This window comes from Hirundo rustica, chromosome 3 (assembly GCF_015227805.2).
Source record: "Hirundo rustica isolate bHirRus1 chromosome 3, bHirRus1.pri.v3, whole genome shotgun sequence".
Taxonomy (NCBI): domain Eukaryota; kingdom Metazoa; phylum Chordata; class Aves; order Passeriformes; family Hirundinidae; genus Hirundo; species Hirundo rustica.
The window spans coordinates 6,541,223-6,561,817 of record NC_053452.1 but is presented as its reverse complement, the minus strand read 5'-3'; the positions used below and the strand labels follow the sequence as shown (position 1 = coordinate 6,561,817).

Below are 20,595 nucleotides of genomic sequence, written 5' to 3'. Positions count from 1 at the left end.
TGCAGGTATCTTAAATGTAGTGCATCTTAATAGTTTCTCAGGCTTATCAACAAGTAACAGCAAAAATCTGTTCAGGCCTTTTCAGCAAAGTAGTAACTTTGCTGAAAAGTAAACTTTTAGTTTAGTGGAAACTGAAATGATTTTTTAGTGTTAGTCCCTCTGGGCTGAGCTTATTAGCTCAGGTGCAATTCCCCATGAAGCTTTGTAAGACTTTCCAGACTAGAGCTGATGCTGCAAAAATAGTTTCTACATGTGTCTTGATCTCTTAGATAATTATTTATTTTGTCAGACCTGAGCTAAGTGTTCTCTTCCACAGAACAGTAGCTGGCTGAAGCGAGTGCCTTTGAGGAAAATTTAAACCTTTGTTCAGTCAGTCACATGTGATTAAACACCTAACCTCTCAGAGAATACCAGGACAGCAGGAAAAATGAATAGATAAAGAGGTCACTGATCTATAGAAAAATTTCAAGAACCAAGCATCCTGCTTATCCTGTGAAAAACAGATTCACACTTTTTCATTTTAGATTCCTTTCAAAAAAAAACCCAAAACGTGGAATATCACCAACAAATGGAGGTAGAAAAAAAAACTTCTAATATTTATTGTTTTTCAAGTTGTATTTTTAGGAATGCTACTTGCTCAGCCTTCCAAGGTCACAGTGGAGCATGTTGTTATCACACTAACAACTTATTTATATACAGGGCAAATTCTTTGATTTGACTAAGCCTACTCGCAATGATAAAAAATTGTAGATGCCAAACTGGAAATAGCTAAAAGTAATTTTCCTTAATTGTTCTTTTAAGTAAACAGTTAATAAAGCTGGTGGATTACATCCAAATTTTTCTCTAGTGCTCATCATTTTCAAGGGATGGTTTAACTTGTCACATCTTGACTCGATCTCTAAAAGGAAGTCAAATTTTGGGTGTCTTCCTGAGGGGAAGGAAAAAAGATGGCTGATAAATTTCAAAGGGATTGATTGTGATTGATAACTGTAGTTCTTAATGAGAGCTGAGGCTCAACAGCACTTGATGGTGAGCTCCAGAAGATCTTGTAGAAATAGGAGTGGGGAAACCTTCAGGAGGACATACTTAGAAATAAGGCATGCCTTGGCACTTGCTCAGTTGGGATCGAGACTGTAACAAGCAAGCTTTCCTTCTTTTTAAATGGTTAGATTACAAAAACAGCAGTAGCACTTAATATTTGAACCTACCCGTGCTAATTGCACCTAGGGTAGCTGACCATCTTCAAAGCATCAATAATTTAAGTCTTGCAAACTCCATCCAAGTTAGGGGAAATATCGCCTACCCTCTTTCACACTTGGATTTCAGTGAGGTGAACAGGGAGACTGGGGAGGATGAGTCACAGATGTCAGGTTTTTGCACTTTCAGTGGGAGCCAGGTTGCTTCATACCTTCATGAACGAAGTGCTAACTGATTTACCAGGGTCATTTGGGAATTTAAGTGGAACAAAAGTAAAAGCTGATTTTACTGGTCTAATAATTACTCTCTCAGCCATAATATAATCTCTTCTGTCCATTTCCTACACTGCTGATACACAAGGATTTCTGTTATTCTTGGGAGTAGAAACTGAAAAAGCCTCTGGAGGTTCCAGGTACCTGCTGGGTCAGCCAGGCCAGCTCGGGCTGCCGTACATACGGAGGAGTTCAGGTGTGGGCATTTCTCACCTCATTCAATGGAACTGTAGAATTAACCACTTTCGTATTTGAGTTTCTTTGTAGTTATCTTTTATTTATTATATTTTTTCCTACCAGGTCTGTCACCTTCCTCTAGAAGGCAGTTAAGTAAATGAGTATCTGTAGTGTTTTTGTAGAATGTGTATGAAAACATGACACCACACTATTAAGCAAATGCCACCTCTGATCGATTAATTAATTTTATTTCTGTGGTTGGATTCCGGAACTTGGTGGTTATTAATTTGTGTAGATTTTTTCCCTGTTTCAGGCACTAATTTCTTGAGACTTCAGTATGAGAATTCAGCAATTTCTTTTGAAAAACATTCCATTAAAGTTACTTTTTCCTTTATATTGTTGAGCTGCTGCTGCTTTTTCTCAATCCAGTCTTAGCAGATGTGCAACACTGAGACCAGAATGCCCAAGATACCTTTACACTTAATATTATCCCTTTGTTTTATGTTGCAGCCAACAGTTTGCACATTACTGCCTACTTTATGAAGAGATGGGTTAATCTCCGTTGTGCTCTAGGGAAACGTTATCGTGGTAAGAAATCAGTTTCTTACAGAGTTACTTAGAGAGGAAGAAAGGGAACACAACTAAGACTTTGTCAGATTTTGGTCTACTTAAGTCAAATTTTCTTTCAGAGCTTGGTTTTTTTGGTGTTTTTTTACTAAGATCTCCTGAAAACAAACAAACAAACAAAAAAGGGAAAATGTTTCTTGAGATAAGATGGATTTTTTTTTTTCAATCTAATTTTAAATTTGTGTATGCCTTGCCCCAGGGTAATCAGCTAAGCCTCACCAAATTCTGTAAGTATGACGAGACTCAGCATTTTCCTGAGTCTCTGCAGGGTGAATCAAGCAGAGGTTGCAGCATGAATCACTCCATTATTGCTCAGTGTCTTGTGACATCAACATGCAGTACAAGTGTAAGCAGGAAAGGCTTTCGTTCACCTCACAGCTATAAAATCTTGACGTAGGTGATGTCATTGGACCAGGTCTTTTCTTGATGTTTTCTCGAGCCAGGATGCTCTGGGAGGAAGGGAGATCAATCCTCTCCTGCCAACAGCAGCACAAAGGAGCTGTAATGATCGCTGCCCTCTGCACTTACCTCTTGGCATTAAATAAAAAGCAAAATCCTTAAAAATACTGAATAATTGAATGGGTGTCAAAAAATAACTTTTTTTTTTTAATAGGGATTCATGATATTCATAAATGTTTAAGTCTGTCTTCAGATGCCAGCTGGTTGTTTTCTAAGTCCATATTGGCTGAAGTTGACTTTAAATATTTCATCGAACTTGTCCTATTGGAATAGAATTTTGGAGTGGCTGCATTGGCATCTCAGCATTGTGTGCTGTCTATTAAATTTGAACTGGTTTAAAGCATCGATGAATACCTAAAGATACCTGCATTTTGCTAGCCAGCAGATGAGATTGTTATGAAATGTAAAAATGAAAACATATTACTGGAAGCAACTTGCCCTACTCTTCAGTTCTACAAAAAAACCCCATCTGTGATATCAACCTCAGAGGTTTTTTTCTACAAGCCTTGTCTCTTTCTTGTCCCACAAAAATACTGTTATGGCTTCGTTCTGAAATATAACAAACTTTAAAAATTATTAATTCTCTTTTTATAAAAACTAAACAAAACCCAGCAACAACAAAAAAATAGAGCTGAAAATATGAAGATAATGATCTGGAAATAATTTCATATGTAAACAAGAAACTATCCAGCTGTGCTCTTCCCATAGCATTGCCAGGTACTGAATAAAGCTTTGTCTCATCTCTTCTAATCTGTGAAGCCTTCAGTTTTTAATCCTTTGTAAATAGAAACATTGTTGTGTTCACAGCAGACCATGTGATCTTGAGTAAAATGTGTAATTCAGTTGTAGTTAACCAATTTGTTTAATGACTTCAAAAATCTGTGTAGTTGGAGTGTGAAACACTCTGCCCTGGCCTTACGCTGAGGTTTGATGCCAAGCTCTGACTGAATGTTGTTCTAGGCTACAAACCTAATTTACAGCTCTTGTGATGAAAAGACTCATCACCAAAACAGCACAAAAGAAATCCTTGTTAAGTGGTTTGTCTGTTGGTTCAGTCTGGTCTTCCTGTCCAGGGGTGCAGGTGGACTAATTTGCAGCCATGACTGTCCCTCTTGGGAGCTCAATTTATTCTACTTATTGATTTTTTGGAATGCTTTATAAAAACAAAACAAAAGGAGGAGTGGCATGTTGAAGAGAGTAGGTGAGAAGCTAGAAGGGTGCATGAAATGAGTTAGTGTGCAATTAAAAAAATGAGTAATTTTGTGTACTAAAACAACATGTATGTTGTTGTTGTGAGTGGTTTTGAAAGTGGTTATGATTTTTGTAATCCTCTTTTCAATTCTTTTTGTTTAGAGCTCCGTGTGTTTCCAGAGAAATTTATTGTTTGTGTCAGTAAACTTGACTTTGATCCAAGTGCTTGGACATGTGACAGTGTTGGATTGGTAGGTACAAAACTGTTCTATAAATTTGGGGGGGAGGGGGGTTTAATAGAAAGGAGATGAAGGTTTATATATATAGATGTAGTTATTCAAGTATTTGCTACTGTCATCTTAGCACCAGGAGGTCACATGAACTGATGGGCCAAAGTAATCAAAAGAGCATCTTGAAATGAGTCAAAGGCAGGCAAAAATGGGGATTTTGAAAGCTCAGCATTTTCTGAGCTTAATAAGTCTTAGAGAAAAAGACTGTGTGTTTAGAAAGCCAAGTATGATTTTAGCACCTTGATTTAAGGATATTTTTTTCATTTGTATTTTGTACTTGTAACATTTGACTTTCCAAAATTATAATGTAGCTGTTTGTAATGTCCACGGGTTTCTTGTATGTTTTCTTAGCACTTGTTCTGCACAGCAACTCAAGCGGATCAGTGCTGGCCCTGCTGGGGAAAAAAAAAAATCCCCAAACATTCATGGAGTAAAAGGCACTGGTGTGTGGTTAAATACCATAAGCAATTCTCCTTAAATATTTCATCCTGAAGGCTTCATCAGGGTCAAAGGCTTCTGAATTTTATCCTGTAGTTAAGTGCTGATTGTCTCAGGAGTGCTTACATGGGCCCAGGTGCTGCTCTGTGGCTCACACTGAGGGTCACAATTACACCCTGAGGTCTGGGTGGATTTTAGTTGATCTTACATGTATTAAAGTGTATTTGACCCTTGAAAAAAATGTGTTTTCTTTTACTCATTCAACTCCTTTTTTTTTTTTTTTTTTTTTTTTAATACAAGGCAGGGTGTGCATATTTATAATGCTAAATGCAGATTTTCTTGTTTTGATTCCTAGCTTAGTACGTACCCTTAAGCTTCAAAGAATCAAGCAAATGTTTTTTGTACACTCAGAAAAAAAATTATCTCCCTGCTCTAGAAGTACTATGCTCTTTTGAAAATTATTACTTTTTCAGTATTGTCTTGAAAACTCCTTAATGCTTGAAGTAGAAAATTCTATCTCTCCATTTTGACTGAGAAATAATTGTTTGGTTTTTTTTTTTTTTTCTTGCTTAAGTAACTCTTATGAGATATCCAGTTCCCTCATTTGGTATTTTTAATCTTCCATAAAATAAGAGCTGAGAAGTTTTCTTTAGTTTTTCTTGTGATTTTGTGTGGGAAGGAGAAGGCAAATTTAAAAATTAAATGTTTGGGACTTCAGCTTTACTATTTCAAAGTTGAATCTTGATCTGTGTTTAAAAGGCAAGTTTAAGCACTTTCATATTTATAAAGAAAGCCTCTTGTAGTGAGCTGCTAACCTAATCAATAATAAAGTTTTGGGAGTTTGCTTGCTTACAGAAGCAGTGTGGGTACACACACTTAGCTGGGATGGTCAGTGTTAGTAAAAGAAAGTTATCCCTAAGCATCTTCCCTGATTTGAAGAACTTGGCAAGATGGGAGCAGACCCTCAGCAAATGTTTTGGAGCATCTGTTTCATTCTTACCACTCTCACTTAGAGGGTCCACTCCAGACTGTTTTGTTGTTCTGGGTTTCCTACATCATGTTCATATACTCCAGATTTGTCATATACTCCAGTCGAGTGCTTTGCCAAACTGGGGGAGTGTTTGATCGCCACTGAGAGTTTTTCAAGTTTTTGGCACTCCAGAAGAAAGGCAAAGAATCTGTACTTTGTGTGTGTCTGCTTTTCTCCATGCAACTGAGCCTTGAGTAGGCTGGAATTCTAAACTCTGCCCTACAAAAGACAACCCAGAAGACCTTTCTGTTGATACACTCGAAGATTCTGTCATGGGCTGAAAATGAGGCTGTGTTTTGTTTTTTTCTGTATGTTGTTTGGCTTTGAATAATGCCACAGTGTTGGATGCAAGTCCTCTAAAACCTTTAATCAGTTCACACCCTTGGATTTGAGGGCCTGTTTGTGTTTTACAAAAGCAGTTTAACTATACATTAATGGAGACTTTGTCACTTTCCTGTGTTGCTGTGACTGTGATTGACTTAGTGACTATGTATTTTTTTTTAACTGTTTTTATGCTGGTTTATGGTTTGGATCAAGCTTTCATTCCTGAGCTCTGTCAAGACAAATCAGGCTCAGTGTTCCCCTTTCCCATTACTTAGAGCCGGTTTTATGTCAGCCTGGTGCACATTTCCTTCACTGACCACAGCTCTCTTCCTTCACCTGTCTTCAGCCCTTTTTTCTTTGCCTTTTCACTGCTTTTTAGGCTGTTCTGTGTATCTCTGGAATATGCTGTGCTTAAACCACAAGTTTCAAGGGCTGTAGCCAGCTATGAAATGAAAATTTTATGTCCTGCACCTTAGGAAAGATTATTAAATTGCTTTTGAGATACTCACAAACACAAACGTCAGCATCAATTCCTGGGAGGACCAATTTTAATCCTCCTGTGTTGCCTCATGTAAGACTAAGGGTTGATGAGACAGTCTCTGTCAAATTAACTTTAAGCACAAAAAAATGAAATATTTGAGAGCCCCTCTAAGGAGCAGAGATGAAATAAAATAGAAGAAATCTATCGATGTGTAATTTTCTAGGATGTATTTATAAACGGGTGTGTCTGCAGTTGTGTTTAAAACTCAGGCTACAGGCAGTGATAAGCAGAAGGGAAATCTCTAGTAAAGAAACAATATAGCAAGTTATTGAAATTACATAAGCAAATTGGAAGTCTTAAGGAAAAGATGGAAGAATAGGCTGAGTGATTAATGCTAAGTTTAAACATAAACCCATTGTTTCCTGTTTTACCAAACTGTTTGTAATCTTGAATAGTTTTATCTTGAAAAAGAAGACAGTTTTGGGAACATGGCAAAAGAGGAAACCCAAGGAAATATATAAGAGCTCTGCAGAGATTAGTGATTTTTGTCAGTGACTACATTTTCTCGATTATTATTATGTAGAGAGCTAAAATGGAAAATTGGAACTGGGTTATCTGGAGAAATAATGGAAATGGGTGGAAGGCTTATGAGCATTTGAAAATGTGCAAACAATGGAGTATTCATTGATAACCACATCAGCTTTATACCAGAGCCCATGAGAGGAAGGAGTTCTAGGGAAAGCATGATGGAGGTTAAGCTAAAGATGATATTAAAGTGGAAATTTGAAATTACTGTTTGAATAAAATGAGAAAAGAAAGTGGGGAGTTGGAGATCCTGTCTTGATTGAAAAGGTCTTGGGGTTTCCACTGAGTCATGTTAAGTTACAGAGAATATTATACAAAAATAAAGATTCATTTCCAGCAGAACATTGCTCTTTAGAAACCAAACCAAGCAAAAAAAACCCAAACAAACAAACAAACACCCCCCCCCCCCCCCCCAAACCTTACAGGTACACACGGAGAAAAAAAAATGCTAAACATGTGCCTAGTGCTTTTTAAATCCCCAGCAGGGAAATAAACTATTCCATCTTCGTCATACATGTCTGATTTATAAATTGTCATTGAAATACTCTTCAGGAGCATTAGAGAATTCTCATTCCTAAAACCCTTCAGAGCCTTAGTGACAGGGTTTGCTTGGTTTTTGATTATGCTGGGAAGAGGTTTCTGGTTCTTTCATGCAAACATGAAACTTAGCTGTAATTAATGGATCTGTCCCACTGGAGTGTGTGCTGCTGGAATAGTGCATCTATTGAAGTGCAGAATGAAAACTTCAGATAGCAGCAATTTGTAAAGATTAGTACAGGACTTTTTGTGGAATTTAGTTATCTTAAACCCTTTAAAGACTTTTTGTTGAATGAGATCAGATTGGGTAGGGGAGGAAGGAAATGCTGCGAAGTAGAATTGCACAATTCACACTGTAAGTACAAATCTTGGCATTAGTGTGTGTCTATCTATATATGTGTATAAAATGTTACAGTGAAACTGCTGTGCTGGTGGGCTGCTACTGAAAAGGTCACTCCACATCCCCTCTACATCCAGCCACATCTTCCTTTCCTTTCTGGTTACAATGGCCCAAGGGATTCTTCAGTGGAGAATGAATTAGTTCATTGAGTTGATCTAGCAGAAAATTATCTATTTGTGCTGTTTCTCTGTCTTTCATTGGAGGATTAGTTTTCCATCATGTCAGCTCACTGAACCAACTCATCCTGTACCCACACACTTGTCAGTTGTGATGCAAAAAAATGTTGCAGGAGCAAGCAGCCAGGATTTGGATGAATGGAGCTGAAGCAACCTTTAGGTAGCAGCTGAGTTACCTGGGTTTGAAAGTAACATCTGCAACATGTTAATGTTACATTTCTTAGAATATTTATCTTATTGCTGGTTTTTTATTTGTTGGGGTTTTTTGTCACTATCCTTTTTTAATTTTTATAAAATCTTGTTTTCTGGGATTTTAGATTGTGTGCTGAATTCTTTTCAGTCATTATAGGAAACAGGAGAAAAATATTAAGCTGTACTTGGTAAATATGAACAGGGTTTACTACTTCTTTCAAAAAGGTACAGAGGGGAAACTGCAGACTAATGAATTTTATCCAAATACCACATTAGTGAAACAGGCTGAGAATTGCTTGGGTGTGTTTTCACTTTTGACACTTCAAGCTTCTGTCATTTTTTTTTTGTACTTATCCTTCATGTTCTTTGCTTCTCCTGCCTTCACTTCCCTGGACATACTTGTCATTAGTGTTTGTCAGTGCTGGGTCATTCAGTGATCCCTCTGAGAACAAGGGTTGTTTTTGTTTTGGTTTTTTGTTGTTGTTTGCGTGGTTCACTTTCAGCCAAATCCCTTCGGTGTTGATCCTTGGCAGGACCACGTGTTGGGTAAGGGTGACACTTCCCTTTCATTGTTGACGTTGCTTTAAATTAGCTGGAATCATTAGGCTGCTCTCTGAGAAACTGCATCTCAGAGTAATCATCCTGAAGTCTGACTCGGTCATAAAAAGAAAGCTACAGCAGCTTTGCAATATTCCCTTTTGTCCAGGCTGTCTGCCTCTTCTCCTTGGAGATTACCACTCCTGCAGCAGAGTTCGCCAAGAGGGCTGTGTGCCTGCATCTCATCTTTCGTGTATCACAGTCTTGTGGATTCATGCGCACCAAGCTTCTCTGGATTTTCGGCTCACGCACCAAATTGCGCGTGGGAGCAGCTGGGGCGTGTGTGTGTGTGCTCCCTTCTGCCAGCTCTGAGTGGGGCAGGAGCCTCCTGAAAAAGGGGAGGGAGGAGACCTGAGAGCAGTGATGCCGTGAATTGCCTCAGTGAGATTTGTCTGAACTTGTTGGAGTTCCTTCTTATAGCTTACAAACTGATTTATTTTGTGCGTGGCAAAAGTCTCACAGCTGTCTGTTGCATTAACTATCCAGAGAAGTGGGCAAATGATGAAATGAAAACTGACACAATTATTTCAATTAGTCAAGACCAGAGGAGGCTTTGGAGAATTTCAAGGAAACCTCCCCGAGCTGGGTAGAGAGACACTAGGGCTGTAAATGAAAATCATCTGTTGATAAATGCACAGTATTTGTACTGAAAAGAGCAGTTGCTGTGCTCATGCAAACCGCTGAGCGAATTAACTGTGTGATCACTGGGAAAAGGCCAAGATATTGCTGCAAGGAATTGATTGGAAAACCTTTGTTCTGTAGCATTATCCATCTGAAAAGCAGACAGAATATTAGAGTATATATGGAATGAAATAAAAAGTAATATTTATGGCCTTAAAACCAACAAGTAAGTGGAATATATCCTCAATAAAAGTGTACCTCATTATGCAAAATTAGGCGGAGCAGAGCAGAAATACAGATGGTCCTGTAGCTGCAGTATAAATGATTAAGGTTGTAAAATGATTTCCATATGAAGCAATCCTGAAAAAGTAGGGACAAATTGAGTAATCTTTTACTCATTTTGGTACTTGCTTCTTATATGAGTGCTCCAGTTGATTTAAATCTAACTACTTAGCAGCGTTCACAAGATCCCATTTGTCAAAGCCTTGTGGTTATTTAAGATATTATCATCTGTCATCGTCCTTTCACCTCCCTCATTTTCCTCTCCCCTCTCACTGTTGCTGTCACAGCTAATGCTGGTGGTTCATGTGGATTTGAGCTGATTCTCTGCTCTTTCCTCTCTGCAGACTTGGAGAGGACAGGCACCCCTGGCAGAGGGGCAGGGGGAAGGCTGGCAGGGATCATGTTAAAGCTGCAGGGAGCAAAAGATTTTATTTAGCTGTGGTACATTGGTGAGATTTTGATGGCTCTAGGATTTGAAAAGGTTTTGATGAAAATTCTGGATATTCCTGTTGGGCAAATAATATTTGACAGGATTTTTAAAAATTGTTTTAAAGAGCAATCTGTTCCTCAGCCTTCAGCAAAAATCTCTTAGAACTACTAGGAAGTTCATAACTTGACTGAACAGGAAACTGAAATATATGATGGTTAAGTTCACGGCAGGATTTTTGAACAATTTGAAGGGGCAGATCCCCAGTGTGGGCTCAGAAGCCTTGGGGGTTTTCGGGGTGGTAGTAGTGGTGTTGGTTTTGGAAACCAAGCTAAAATATTAAATTGTTGAACAGCAATTATTTCCTGAGCTTTGCAGTCCTTACATATTTTGCTTTTGTATAACCGGTGAGATCAAGTATATTAGTTATGCTTTACAAGATCTCCTCCAGATGTTACTGCATATTGTAATTGCATAAAAAGAACAAAAGAGCATAAAATTGATCTATTGTTTTCCTGTAAGTATCAAAGTGTTGGGCATCTGAACCACTCTGTATATGTCATGTATACTCTGAGGAGTATTCTCTCATGTCATATAGCCCCTGCTATGTCTGGAAGGGAAAATGCAAAGTTTGCTTCAGTGTTGCTGGTGTGTGATGCTGAGGGAATCTGCACTGGCTGACCCCCATACCCACTGGGGTTTGGTAGGCACAGAGGATCCTCACGCCAGGCTGTGAAAAGTTGTATAGGATTACAGCAGGGCCTGTCTCAGATATTCTGTCTTGATTTGTAAGCTGGAGAAAACAAGTTGAGTGCCACATAAAATTGCTGTTCTGTTAATTTATAAAAATCTCAAGCTTGAAATGTGTCTTGCTTGCATGTCCTCTTTCATAATTACTTGAGTCAGGAACCTAAAAATTGATGAAAATGGCTGGCTGAAGGTGAATGGTTTCCTTGAAAAAGGTAAAAAATTCACTGTTAATACGTTGTAGATTTTTCTTCATTGTCATTGAGAGAAGTTATTTTGGTTGAAAAGCTGTTGTCTGCTCCATTTCTTATCAGTGGACACTTTCCCTGAAGATAGAATCTGAGTCTGGTAGCATCAGTATATAAAATCAGAATGATTAATAGCTCAATTACTTAACATTAATTTTAGCAGTTCTTGCCTTCAAGCAAACACACACAGCCCATGTCACGTGCTGCTCAGTACGTAAATAAATCGGTGGTTTCAGGAGCACTTCTGTGCCTTTGGAAAGTGTGATGGGCTGTTTGCTCTCTCTGTTACACATAGGTCTGAATTTGTAAAAAGGTTCCCCTGCAGCTCTAAGTGTTAGGAAGAATCACATTTCATTTGTTCTCTGCCATTTACAGCAGGAATTACTCTATTTTCTCTTCTTTAGTGGGTGTTCAAACGCAATCCTAGAGAGCTCTGAATTTCTTACACTCAGAGCAGTCTGGGATTCCTCCTATATGTGAAATGCAGTTAAAATCTGAACCAAATACTTCAAAAGGAAGAAGGCATTTTCCTCATAGAAGTCATATGCTTTAAGCTAATCTGGTGATGCCTGGGGGACCTTTGGAATGTTTGTAATTGCCAGGACTTATGTATTGAGTGAGAAACTTGGGTTCACACCTTGTGTTTTGAGAAAGTGGAATGGGTATCACGGGGGCTTGTAATAGATTGGGCCAGTGTTTGGATTAAATAGTACAGGCCATACGGTCTCCTGATGAGCAAAACTGAGGATCCATGGTGTCAAATTCACAGGAATTTTGGTGGTAGATGATCTGAAGACTGTACTGATCCAGGAGTTTGATTTTGCTTTCTGTGCTAGGTCACGGGAAGGTTGAACTCTTCTGCTCCTCCTGGACAAGATGCAGTTCACTCTGGTTGTTACATTCTTTTGAGATTGAAATTGGAGTATTTTTGAAAACCACCAGCATTCCTTAAAAAATCCTATTTCAAAGGCAACACCAGTAGTCCAATGTAACGTGGAATGATCCTTAATGGTTTTTACTGGAATTTACTGACTTTTAGAGCAGGACAGTCAACTTTAAAATGTAGAGCAGTTTTCCACAAATCCAATCAAGGAGCTGTATTTCAGGTTGAGGATAATATCCATTTCTGTACTTGGAAAACTTCTGCAAGTGTTTTATGATGTGGTTGGAGTCTGTAAGTAGAACTGCCGGGACTGATGCATCACTACATTGGAAATGCAAAAAAAAATTGCATCTTGAAACTGTGGGAAGCTTTTCCTTCATGTGGGCTGGGAGAGGGCAGGAGACGAGACCCAAAGTCCTGTCTCTGTCACTTTTTTATCAGTTAGATTGTAATATCTGATTTGTCCTTCCCTCACAAGCCTCCTCACTTGCTTTAAGGAGCCCTTTTTGTTTATCAGATTGGAAGGAGTCCTGTCTGACCTCTCTGATCTGTCAGTCATCTATTAGGACACCTCTGAAACCTAAAGGTTATCTTTGGTAGTTGAGCTCATGACACAGCTTGGAATGACACTAAGAGAAATCATGCAATTGCAAGCTTACATTTGTAAGCTTACATAAAGTTCTCCTAAATAAGTGTTTCTGTCTTACTCATTTCACTAATTTTAGTTTTATAGTATGTGCCTGGGATAACACTTTGGTCTTATAACTTTGCCTATCTTATTATCTTTACAGTCCCTTCCCATTTGCCACCGTGATATAAAAATTGATTTCTTGAACCCGTTGATGTATTCTATGAAGTATTTTTGATGAGCCACATTGATAAATGCATTTTAAAAACAGTGTGCTTTTTATTATGGGGTTGGGAACTAGAAATTTAATTATCTCTTAGTCTTACTTTGTTTATTGGTACATAAGCTTGTGGCACTGAGAATAGCAAGAGACAACTAGAAAGCATGACACCAGAGAGGCAGGAAAGAGGGGCAGCAGTGTTCACTTTGAAAATTTTCTTTCAACCCAGTATTAGACTGAAAGTAGAAAAGAAAAGAGTATTTGTATGAATATATTGTCATGCTGGAAAGGCCAAAGCTTTCACTCTGCTTCAGGGTAATGAGTTGTAAGGGTTCCTCACAAGTGCCCATCCAAGGGTAGTTCTTCAACAGGTATTTAATGCTGTACTGCTGAATTCAGCTGTCCTGGAGAGAGATGGAGATGGCAGTGACTGCTGCTTTTATAGTTTTGAGGGTTTCTTTTTCACCTTAAGTGAGTACTAAGTGCAGTAAGATAGGAAAAAAAAAAAAGAATTTTCAATTTGATAAACCTTACAGGAAGTATATTCTGTGCCTAACAGTGTGCCTGATGTTACTCTGTAGGTTTTGATAGAGGTTTTTCTTCCCCCAAACATCTTTTTGGATAAGTATTAAGGATCTTAAAATCAGGTTTGGGGAGGCCAGTGTCATGAGCAGGTAGGCTGGTAAGACTTTGTAAGCTTCACTTCTGCAGTTCAAGTGACGAAAGGGACTGAGCTTACCCTGGGATTTTAAAAGCACATATTTCTAATAGAACTTGGCAGTTCAAGGGCTAGAGAAGCATTTTAATCTTTTGTGCCCACCCAGTCTCTATACAAATGTAAATATGTCTGTCTTTAACAATTTGCCAAGAAATGTGGTTTTAATTTGTTAGCAGCAATCCCACTCCCTGCAGCTCTTTCAGAGTTGAGTCGCAAGTCTGGCGGTACTTTGACGTTTTTCTCTGTCATGGTGTCATTGTTTATATGATGTCTGCTTCTGCTGTCCTCCCTTTTATGCCTGGAATATTTTTCTTTAATTATTTCACTGCCTAAAAGGAATCTGGGATTACTAGACAGGATGAGAGCAGATTAGCTTTTTTCTTTCTTTAACAAGTCCTGAAGTTCCCATAGGAAATAAATAGTATTCCCAAAACAGACAGTGTTTAATTTTTTTGTTTTTAATTAACTAAAATTATTAAGTCTAATAAAGAAAATAAAGGAAGTATCACCAATAATGGCTGTGTTTCTTAGTAGCATATGGAATGCCCACTGTTGTTATTTATGACTCTCTCTGCCTTCTATTGTGGACTTATTCCAGCCTTAGGGAGTTTACATCACTACTAATAGCAAAAGGCTCTCTGGTTCCCACAGAGTCTTTCAAAGCCTGACTCATATGCCTTATGTTAATTGTTCAGCTCTCAAAATACAGCACTTACAGGGTGTGGTTCCGAGGGGAAAATCTACTGTACTTAGAGGGCATGTTCAGAAGTGTTTCACATATAAATCATTTCGATTTTTACTTTTTTTGATGCCTTAACCCTCTCTGTCAGTGCTTTGTGTGATAAGTTATTTGAAAGCAAAACAAAAGGGTGATGACAGCACAGTGAGGGAATGTGTTAGCCCTGCAACTTGGGGCCATTAGCTGCAGCCTGGCTCAAGTCACAAGTGCCCTGACTTCGTCATCCTTGCCTCTCTGCAGGGTCTGCAGAATCAGATGCAAGTTACAACTGGGGTTTATTCCTTATCTGCAGTAGGGAGTGCATGGGGACAGGAGCTATCCCCAGTCCTCCCCTGGATTTTGTACTGAGGGTTCCTTTCCATGCATTGCTTACCACAGTGACTAGAGTTGCCTTAGTGGGCTGCTGATCCTGGCCTGGTCAATGTGTTGGAAGATTTAACAGAATTAACCTTACCCATTTCGACCCAGCAGGAACTCAGATGGGTTCTGGCTCTCTGGCCAAGTACGAGTGCTCTCCAGCTGCTTTGATGCAGGATGATTGTGCAAGACCCTTCAGCCTCCAAGTTGTGTGACTGTTACTGGAAATCAAAATAGTTTTTACAGACTTTGCAGTCTCTGCCTTCTCTTAAAATTAGCAGAACGCTTGAGTATCTTAATAGAATTTCTGTCTTTAATAGTTTACAAAGGATGAAAATCTATTTAGTCAAATTAGGGGAATCTACCTCCAGCAAGAATAGAAGCAGCAATTAATCCCTCAGATTAAACTAGTTAAGCTTGAATTCTGAGGTTGGGATCACTTTGCATGTGTGCTCCGTGTGTTTTGTGCCTGCTGTAACCACACTCGTTGCAGCATGAGTGGACAGAACTTTGTCCATCACTCAACTCAGACGTTTCTGTAATTTGTCTCTGAAAGGAAGGCTCAGAACAGCTGTAGTTTTTTTAAGTGCCAAAATGACTTTACTTCTTTGCCTGACTACGCTCCTTCTGCTTGCAAAACAGGAAGTTGTTTTTACTGGTTATTTCTTCTGGAAAGAGCATGGAGGTCCCCTCCCCACCCTCTCCTTTAAAACAGAAATAAAAATGGGCAGGGCCGAATCTCCCCTAAGTGACAGGTTCCCGAGGGATGTTCCAGGCAGGGGTCATGTACAGGCTTTGGCCTTGTGCCTCTGCTGGCTTTCTGTGTCCCTCAGTCCTTCCACACCTGGTTCCAGTGCCCTCGTTTCACCAAGGAATGGGCTGCAGCAGCACTCCTTGCATTTGGGGAGCCCCTGTCAGAAGCTGCATCACGGAGGCTGAGGGAGAAAAGTGCTCTCAAAGACGAGGAGATGCACAAAAGCCTCTTCTCTTCTTGACTTCACCACTTCTTTTTCCTCTCCTCCGTAGCCTCAGAGAGAATTATTTTTTGGAGTAGTTAATAGTGAAATCAGCAAATAGCCCTTCTCTGATTGAGATAGTTTCATTGTGAAAGGAAGTGCTCACAGCTTGAAGAAAAAGAGCATTTTCCTTCCCTCCAGCTCGCCTCAACCTCGTATTATATAAAAGGATGGTGCTGCTGTTAGCTGAGACCAGAAAGAATTCCCCTGTTGTCCTGTAGTAGCCAACCACTACAAGCTGCTGGCGTTGAAATGTTCGAATGAAAAGTTTTAACCCTTGCCTTGTTCAATGAGCAAATGACGCTGTGTATGTTTTTTTGTAAGTATGGAAAATTATGGGAATTCCTCTGAGAGTAAGTGTATAGACCACTGCGCCAGTCAGTCTCTTCAGAAAAAAAAAAAACCTGACAAGCATGCTCCTGTCTGCAAGAGAGATTCCTGGCATTTGTCACAGTTTGAGCCACAAAGATGTCAAATATTTGCCAACAGTTTCCTCAGATGGTTTGGAAAGCTACATCCTTTACATTGCAGTCTTGTTTGTTTGCGGTGTATTTTAGCATACGAAATACGTTGCTTGGGAGTCAAGGGGAGGGAACTGACTAGACTCCCAAATATTAAAAGATTAAAAATAATTGTTTCTTTTAGACTGCTCAGATCAAAATAATAAAGAACAGCTGTAAATCTTAGCATTAGAAATGGAGCTTTCTGTTGAATAATCATAGCTTGATGTGTCATGTTTTAAACCTGTATTTTCTTTTGGAGCAGAAAGAAGAACTTTCCAGTGGGACGTCTGAATATTTTACTGAATCTGCTGAGAACAAGAAGCTTAAGATTAGTCTGAGTGAACAAATAAAGCAAGACATCCTGAGAAAAATGTATGCCACAATTCTTTCTAAGCTTTTGAATTTATAATTGGTAAACTTTGGTTTGGTAGAATCTAGCTTATGTAATACAATTTTAAATAATATAAATACTTTAGAAAAGATTGTTCTAAATTACTGAAAGATTACTACTGTAGTGTGGATAAAAACATAAAATTATTGTTGTTTTTTACAGCATGGAGAAAGCTATTACAACCCACATAGATATCACACATTGCACTAGGCAGAGTCAAAACAGGCTGTTTTTCCTTGAATGAAGCTCTGAGCCAAAATAAATATATGATGGTTGAATTGGGTGAAAAACACTACACAAATATATTTTTTGTTAATTTTGAGAATCTGGATTAATAGTCTCTATTAATGAGTATCCCTGGTGGAGAGGGTGGGGGGAGGGTGAGCTGATCAGCTGAATTTGTCACTGCTCCCTGTGGTACCAGGACTCCATCCCAACTTGTGTGAGCTGCTAGCAGCCCCAAATCACCTGTGAAATCAGGGATTTGCTGTGAACCCTGGCAACTTTTCTTTTTACCTCTGTTGTCTCATTGTGTTGTCTTTAGAAATGAGATTAGCTTTGGAGATAAGCCAGCTCTACCTGTTTTGGATGAGCCCTCTTTGAGGAGAGTTAGATGCGCTGTCCTGGGAACTGCTTGGCAGCAGCTGGGCAGCAAAAAGTGCTCTCAGCTTGGGCCATCTCTAGTAATGTGTTTAGACTCAAAATGCAGCTTCAGGACTTGGGCATAAAGTTCACCTTCTGGGCTGTGTGAAATCCAGATCCATAGGTAAGGCGGTGCTGAGGAGTGTTTATGTACTGACACTCCATCAGGTCCCTTGTGATCCCATTTTCCTGTGTCATTCCTTTTAGAATGTCATCTACTTACATTACCTAAGTCCTTGCCAGATGAATGGGCTTGATACTAGATGAGTAGTGGTTAACTTTAAAGCAATGCTTTGAAATGTCCTGGGAAAAATTCCAGAGGAACGTTCTAAAATAGAGATTAGGAGCTCTCACACAGAGATTCACTCATTGCCTCTCCCCGCCTGCCCCCTCTGTCCTGTAGATATGCATTATGCATGTGGATGTATGGGAATGGTTTGCAATCATTTAGGCACTTAGGAAATGCTATTTTATCTAGCCAGTTCAGAAAGGAATTCAATATACTTCTGCTCTGTTGACCTTTAACATCTGTAATGAATCGAGTTCTGTCTCTTGGAAAAAAGAGTGTGAACTCACTCCTTCATGGCTTAGTCATTAGTAAATAAGGTTCTCCCCTAGCACAGTGGAAAATCAGATGGATAACGTTTGATATTATCCACACCAGACAAACATTGTTGCTTGTCAAGATGATATACAGGGATTTTTTCCATGTTCAAAAAGAGGGTGGCCCAAGTGATGAATCAGAGTTGGAAAAACAGTAGATGGAGTCAGTAAAGGTTCCTTTTAATTGAAAAAAAACAAAATTCCTTTTTATTGCAGTGTGAAGAGGACAAAACCAAGGAGAAGCAGTGCAAGCAAACCTCAAATCAGCAAGAACTCCAAGGAAGTGGATCTTGGCTCAGCAGACTTGCAGACAGAGAACAGAAAGAATGACCGTCAGACTTCTCTCGGCACTCGGTCTGATGTGAAACGGAGGAGTCCAGGCCTGCTGAAGGACTGCACAAACACAGCTGAGAGCAGCTTGGAGCTTCCTGTGTTAGAGCAGAGAAACGATGTTAATCAGAGACAGCCAGATGATGTTCACAGCCAGAAAAAACCTCACTCTCTGGAGTGGTTGGAGACGAGTCTCCTAAGTGAGAACCCTCCTTACAGCTCTGAGTCAGCACTGCTGGCTCCAAAACAAAGTCAGAGAGTGACCAAAACACAGGCGCAGCTGAAGACCTGTGGTTCAGAGGAGAGGTTGGAGCATTTCACAAACGTGTCCTCTGAAGAGACTCCTTCAACTTCTATCAGTACAGAAATGAGTAAGAGCGATGATAATTGTTTGGATCCACTCCTGGAGAAGACACCCCTTAATTCCAGGTTGATTTCGAAGCAAGACATGACAAAGACTGTGGTCGACAAGAAATCATTGACTTTGAGAAAAAACCCCTCCTGGTCTCCTTTTGTGAGCAACAGTGGAGTGCAGACAAGCCAAAATGAGCCAAGCACAGCCACTGAAGAGCTGCCTGCAGTGCCAACATCATGTCTAGAACTGAACCCCGTGTCTTCAGAGAAGCCTTCCCAAAAAAGAAAAAAAGAAGCGGAAAATGGTCTCGGGAAGTTAAAACTGCGAAGGATTAAGAAGTCAAAATCTGAAATACTGCCTTGATAGCGTGGCTAGTCAGCCAAGGTTGTGCGTAAGCAAAGAGTAGGAAGCAATTCAAAATGATGGAAAATAAGAAAAATACAAAATCAAAATTAGAGAACACATTTTAAGAAAATTTAGTTAACTAAGGATCTTGGTCATTTGGCACTGTAGTAAAGGTAATCCTTTTAAGTCTTTAGGAATTAATCATTATTATTGCACAAGTCAGCATCATATTTATAGAAAGAAAAATCTCTTATAAAATAATATTTACTAAGCAAAGTTTTAGATTTATACATATTCAGTGCTATTAAACAGTCATACCAGCTGGTGACAGCAAAAGTTAAAACCCCTTATTGTGATCTGTTAGCAGCTGCAGTTATTTGGTATCTTGCTTGTTTCTGAGCATGTAGTTTATTTTAGTAAAAATTATCCCTTTCTGTTAGAATGTTTGTGGTTTACTCACATGATCTTTACAACCATAAAGCAAATTAAGTTTATTTCAAATAACTCTTTAACTGGGATTAATAGCTGATGATTTGTTGCCCACTTTTTCAGAGAAGTTTCAAAATAACTATAGTTTCTGCTTATGTAGTTTTGATATGAACATTCAATTCTAGCCCATGTTGTGGATACAAGTCATCATGCATTCAGTCTTGGGGAAAAATGTTTTTATATATTTAGATTTATATATTTGCATCTGGATGCACAAACATTGTTCCTGGGTGAAGTTCATATATAAACATGTATTCACATCTTCATGGATATGTGTTTCAAAATCAAGCCTTGCTTGTGTGCAAGGGCAACACACCAGTTTTCATGTGGTGGTAATACCAGAGTTCAATCTTATTTCAAGATAAATTTTAATTTCACGGTGCTTGTTCATCCTGCTTCTTGAATTTAAATGCTAATGAGCTAAGGAAATGTACCTTTTTTATTTCATGCTTATCTTTTTTATTTTGTGCTTATCTTTTTAAAATGTGTAAAATAAATGTATAAGCCATTTTCTTTCATCACTCCTAAGATCAGTGTGGGCCCAGACACTGAGCAGCCAGGAGGGCCAGCCACGTCCTTGGCATGCAGCAGACCCAACATGGGGATTGTCCTGCTCTGCTCTGACCTGGGCCAGCCTCTCCTCGAGGGCTGGGGACAGCTTTGGGCACTAGAATTTCAAAAAGATATTAGAGAGCATCCAGAGGAGTGCAGGAGGATGGTGAAGTGCCTGGAGAGGAAGCCATGTGAGGAGTGGCTGAGGGCACTGGGTCTGTTCAGCCTGGAGAAGAAAAGACGGAAGGGAGACCTCATTGCAACTACAACTTCCCCTGGGTGACAGGACTTGAGGAAATGGCCTGAAGCTGTGTCAGGGCACGTTTAGGTTGGATATCAGGAATAGTTTTTTCACCCAGAATGTGGTTGGGCACTGAACAGGCTCCCCAGGGAAGTGGTCACAGCACCAAGCCTGGCAGAACTCAAGAAGCATTTGTACAGTGCTCTTAGGCACATGGTGGGATTGTTGGGAAGTCCTGTGCAGGGCCAGGAGCTGGATTTTGATGATCCTTGTGAGTCCCTTCCA

At 39.4% G+C, this 20,595-nt stretch overlaps 1 protein-coding gene across 9 annotated transcripts in view; it reads left to right on the top strand.

Moving 5' to 3' along the window:
• SLX4IP (SLX4 interacting protein) overlaps positions 1-20,595 on the top strand; it is a 77,045-nt gene that overhangs the window by 51,112 nt on the left and 5,338 nt on the right. For 6 of the 9 annotated variants that reach the window (XM_058419755.1, XM_040057822.1, XM_058419758.1 and 3 more), the window contains 4 exons: positions 2,157-2,234; positions 4,086-4,174; positions 16,625-16,734; positions 18,215-19,981. In XM_058419755.1, coding sequence (XP_058275738.1) covers positions 2,157-2,234; positions 4,086-4,174; positions 16,625-16,734; positions 18,215-19,046 — 1,109 coding nt within the window. In that variant the 3' untranslated portion in view covers positions 19,047-19,981. Of the gene's footprint in view, positions 1-2,156; positions 2,235-4,085; positions 4,175-16,624; positions 16,735-18,214; positions 19,982-20,595 lie in introns of those variants that run through there. The other 3 variants (XR_009207635.1, XR_009207634.1, XM_058419757.1) reach the window with 2 other exon arrangements.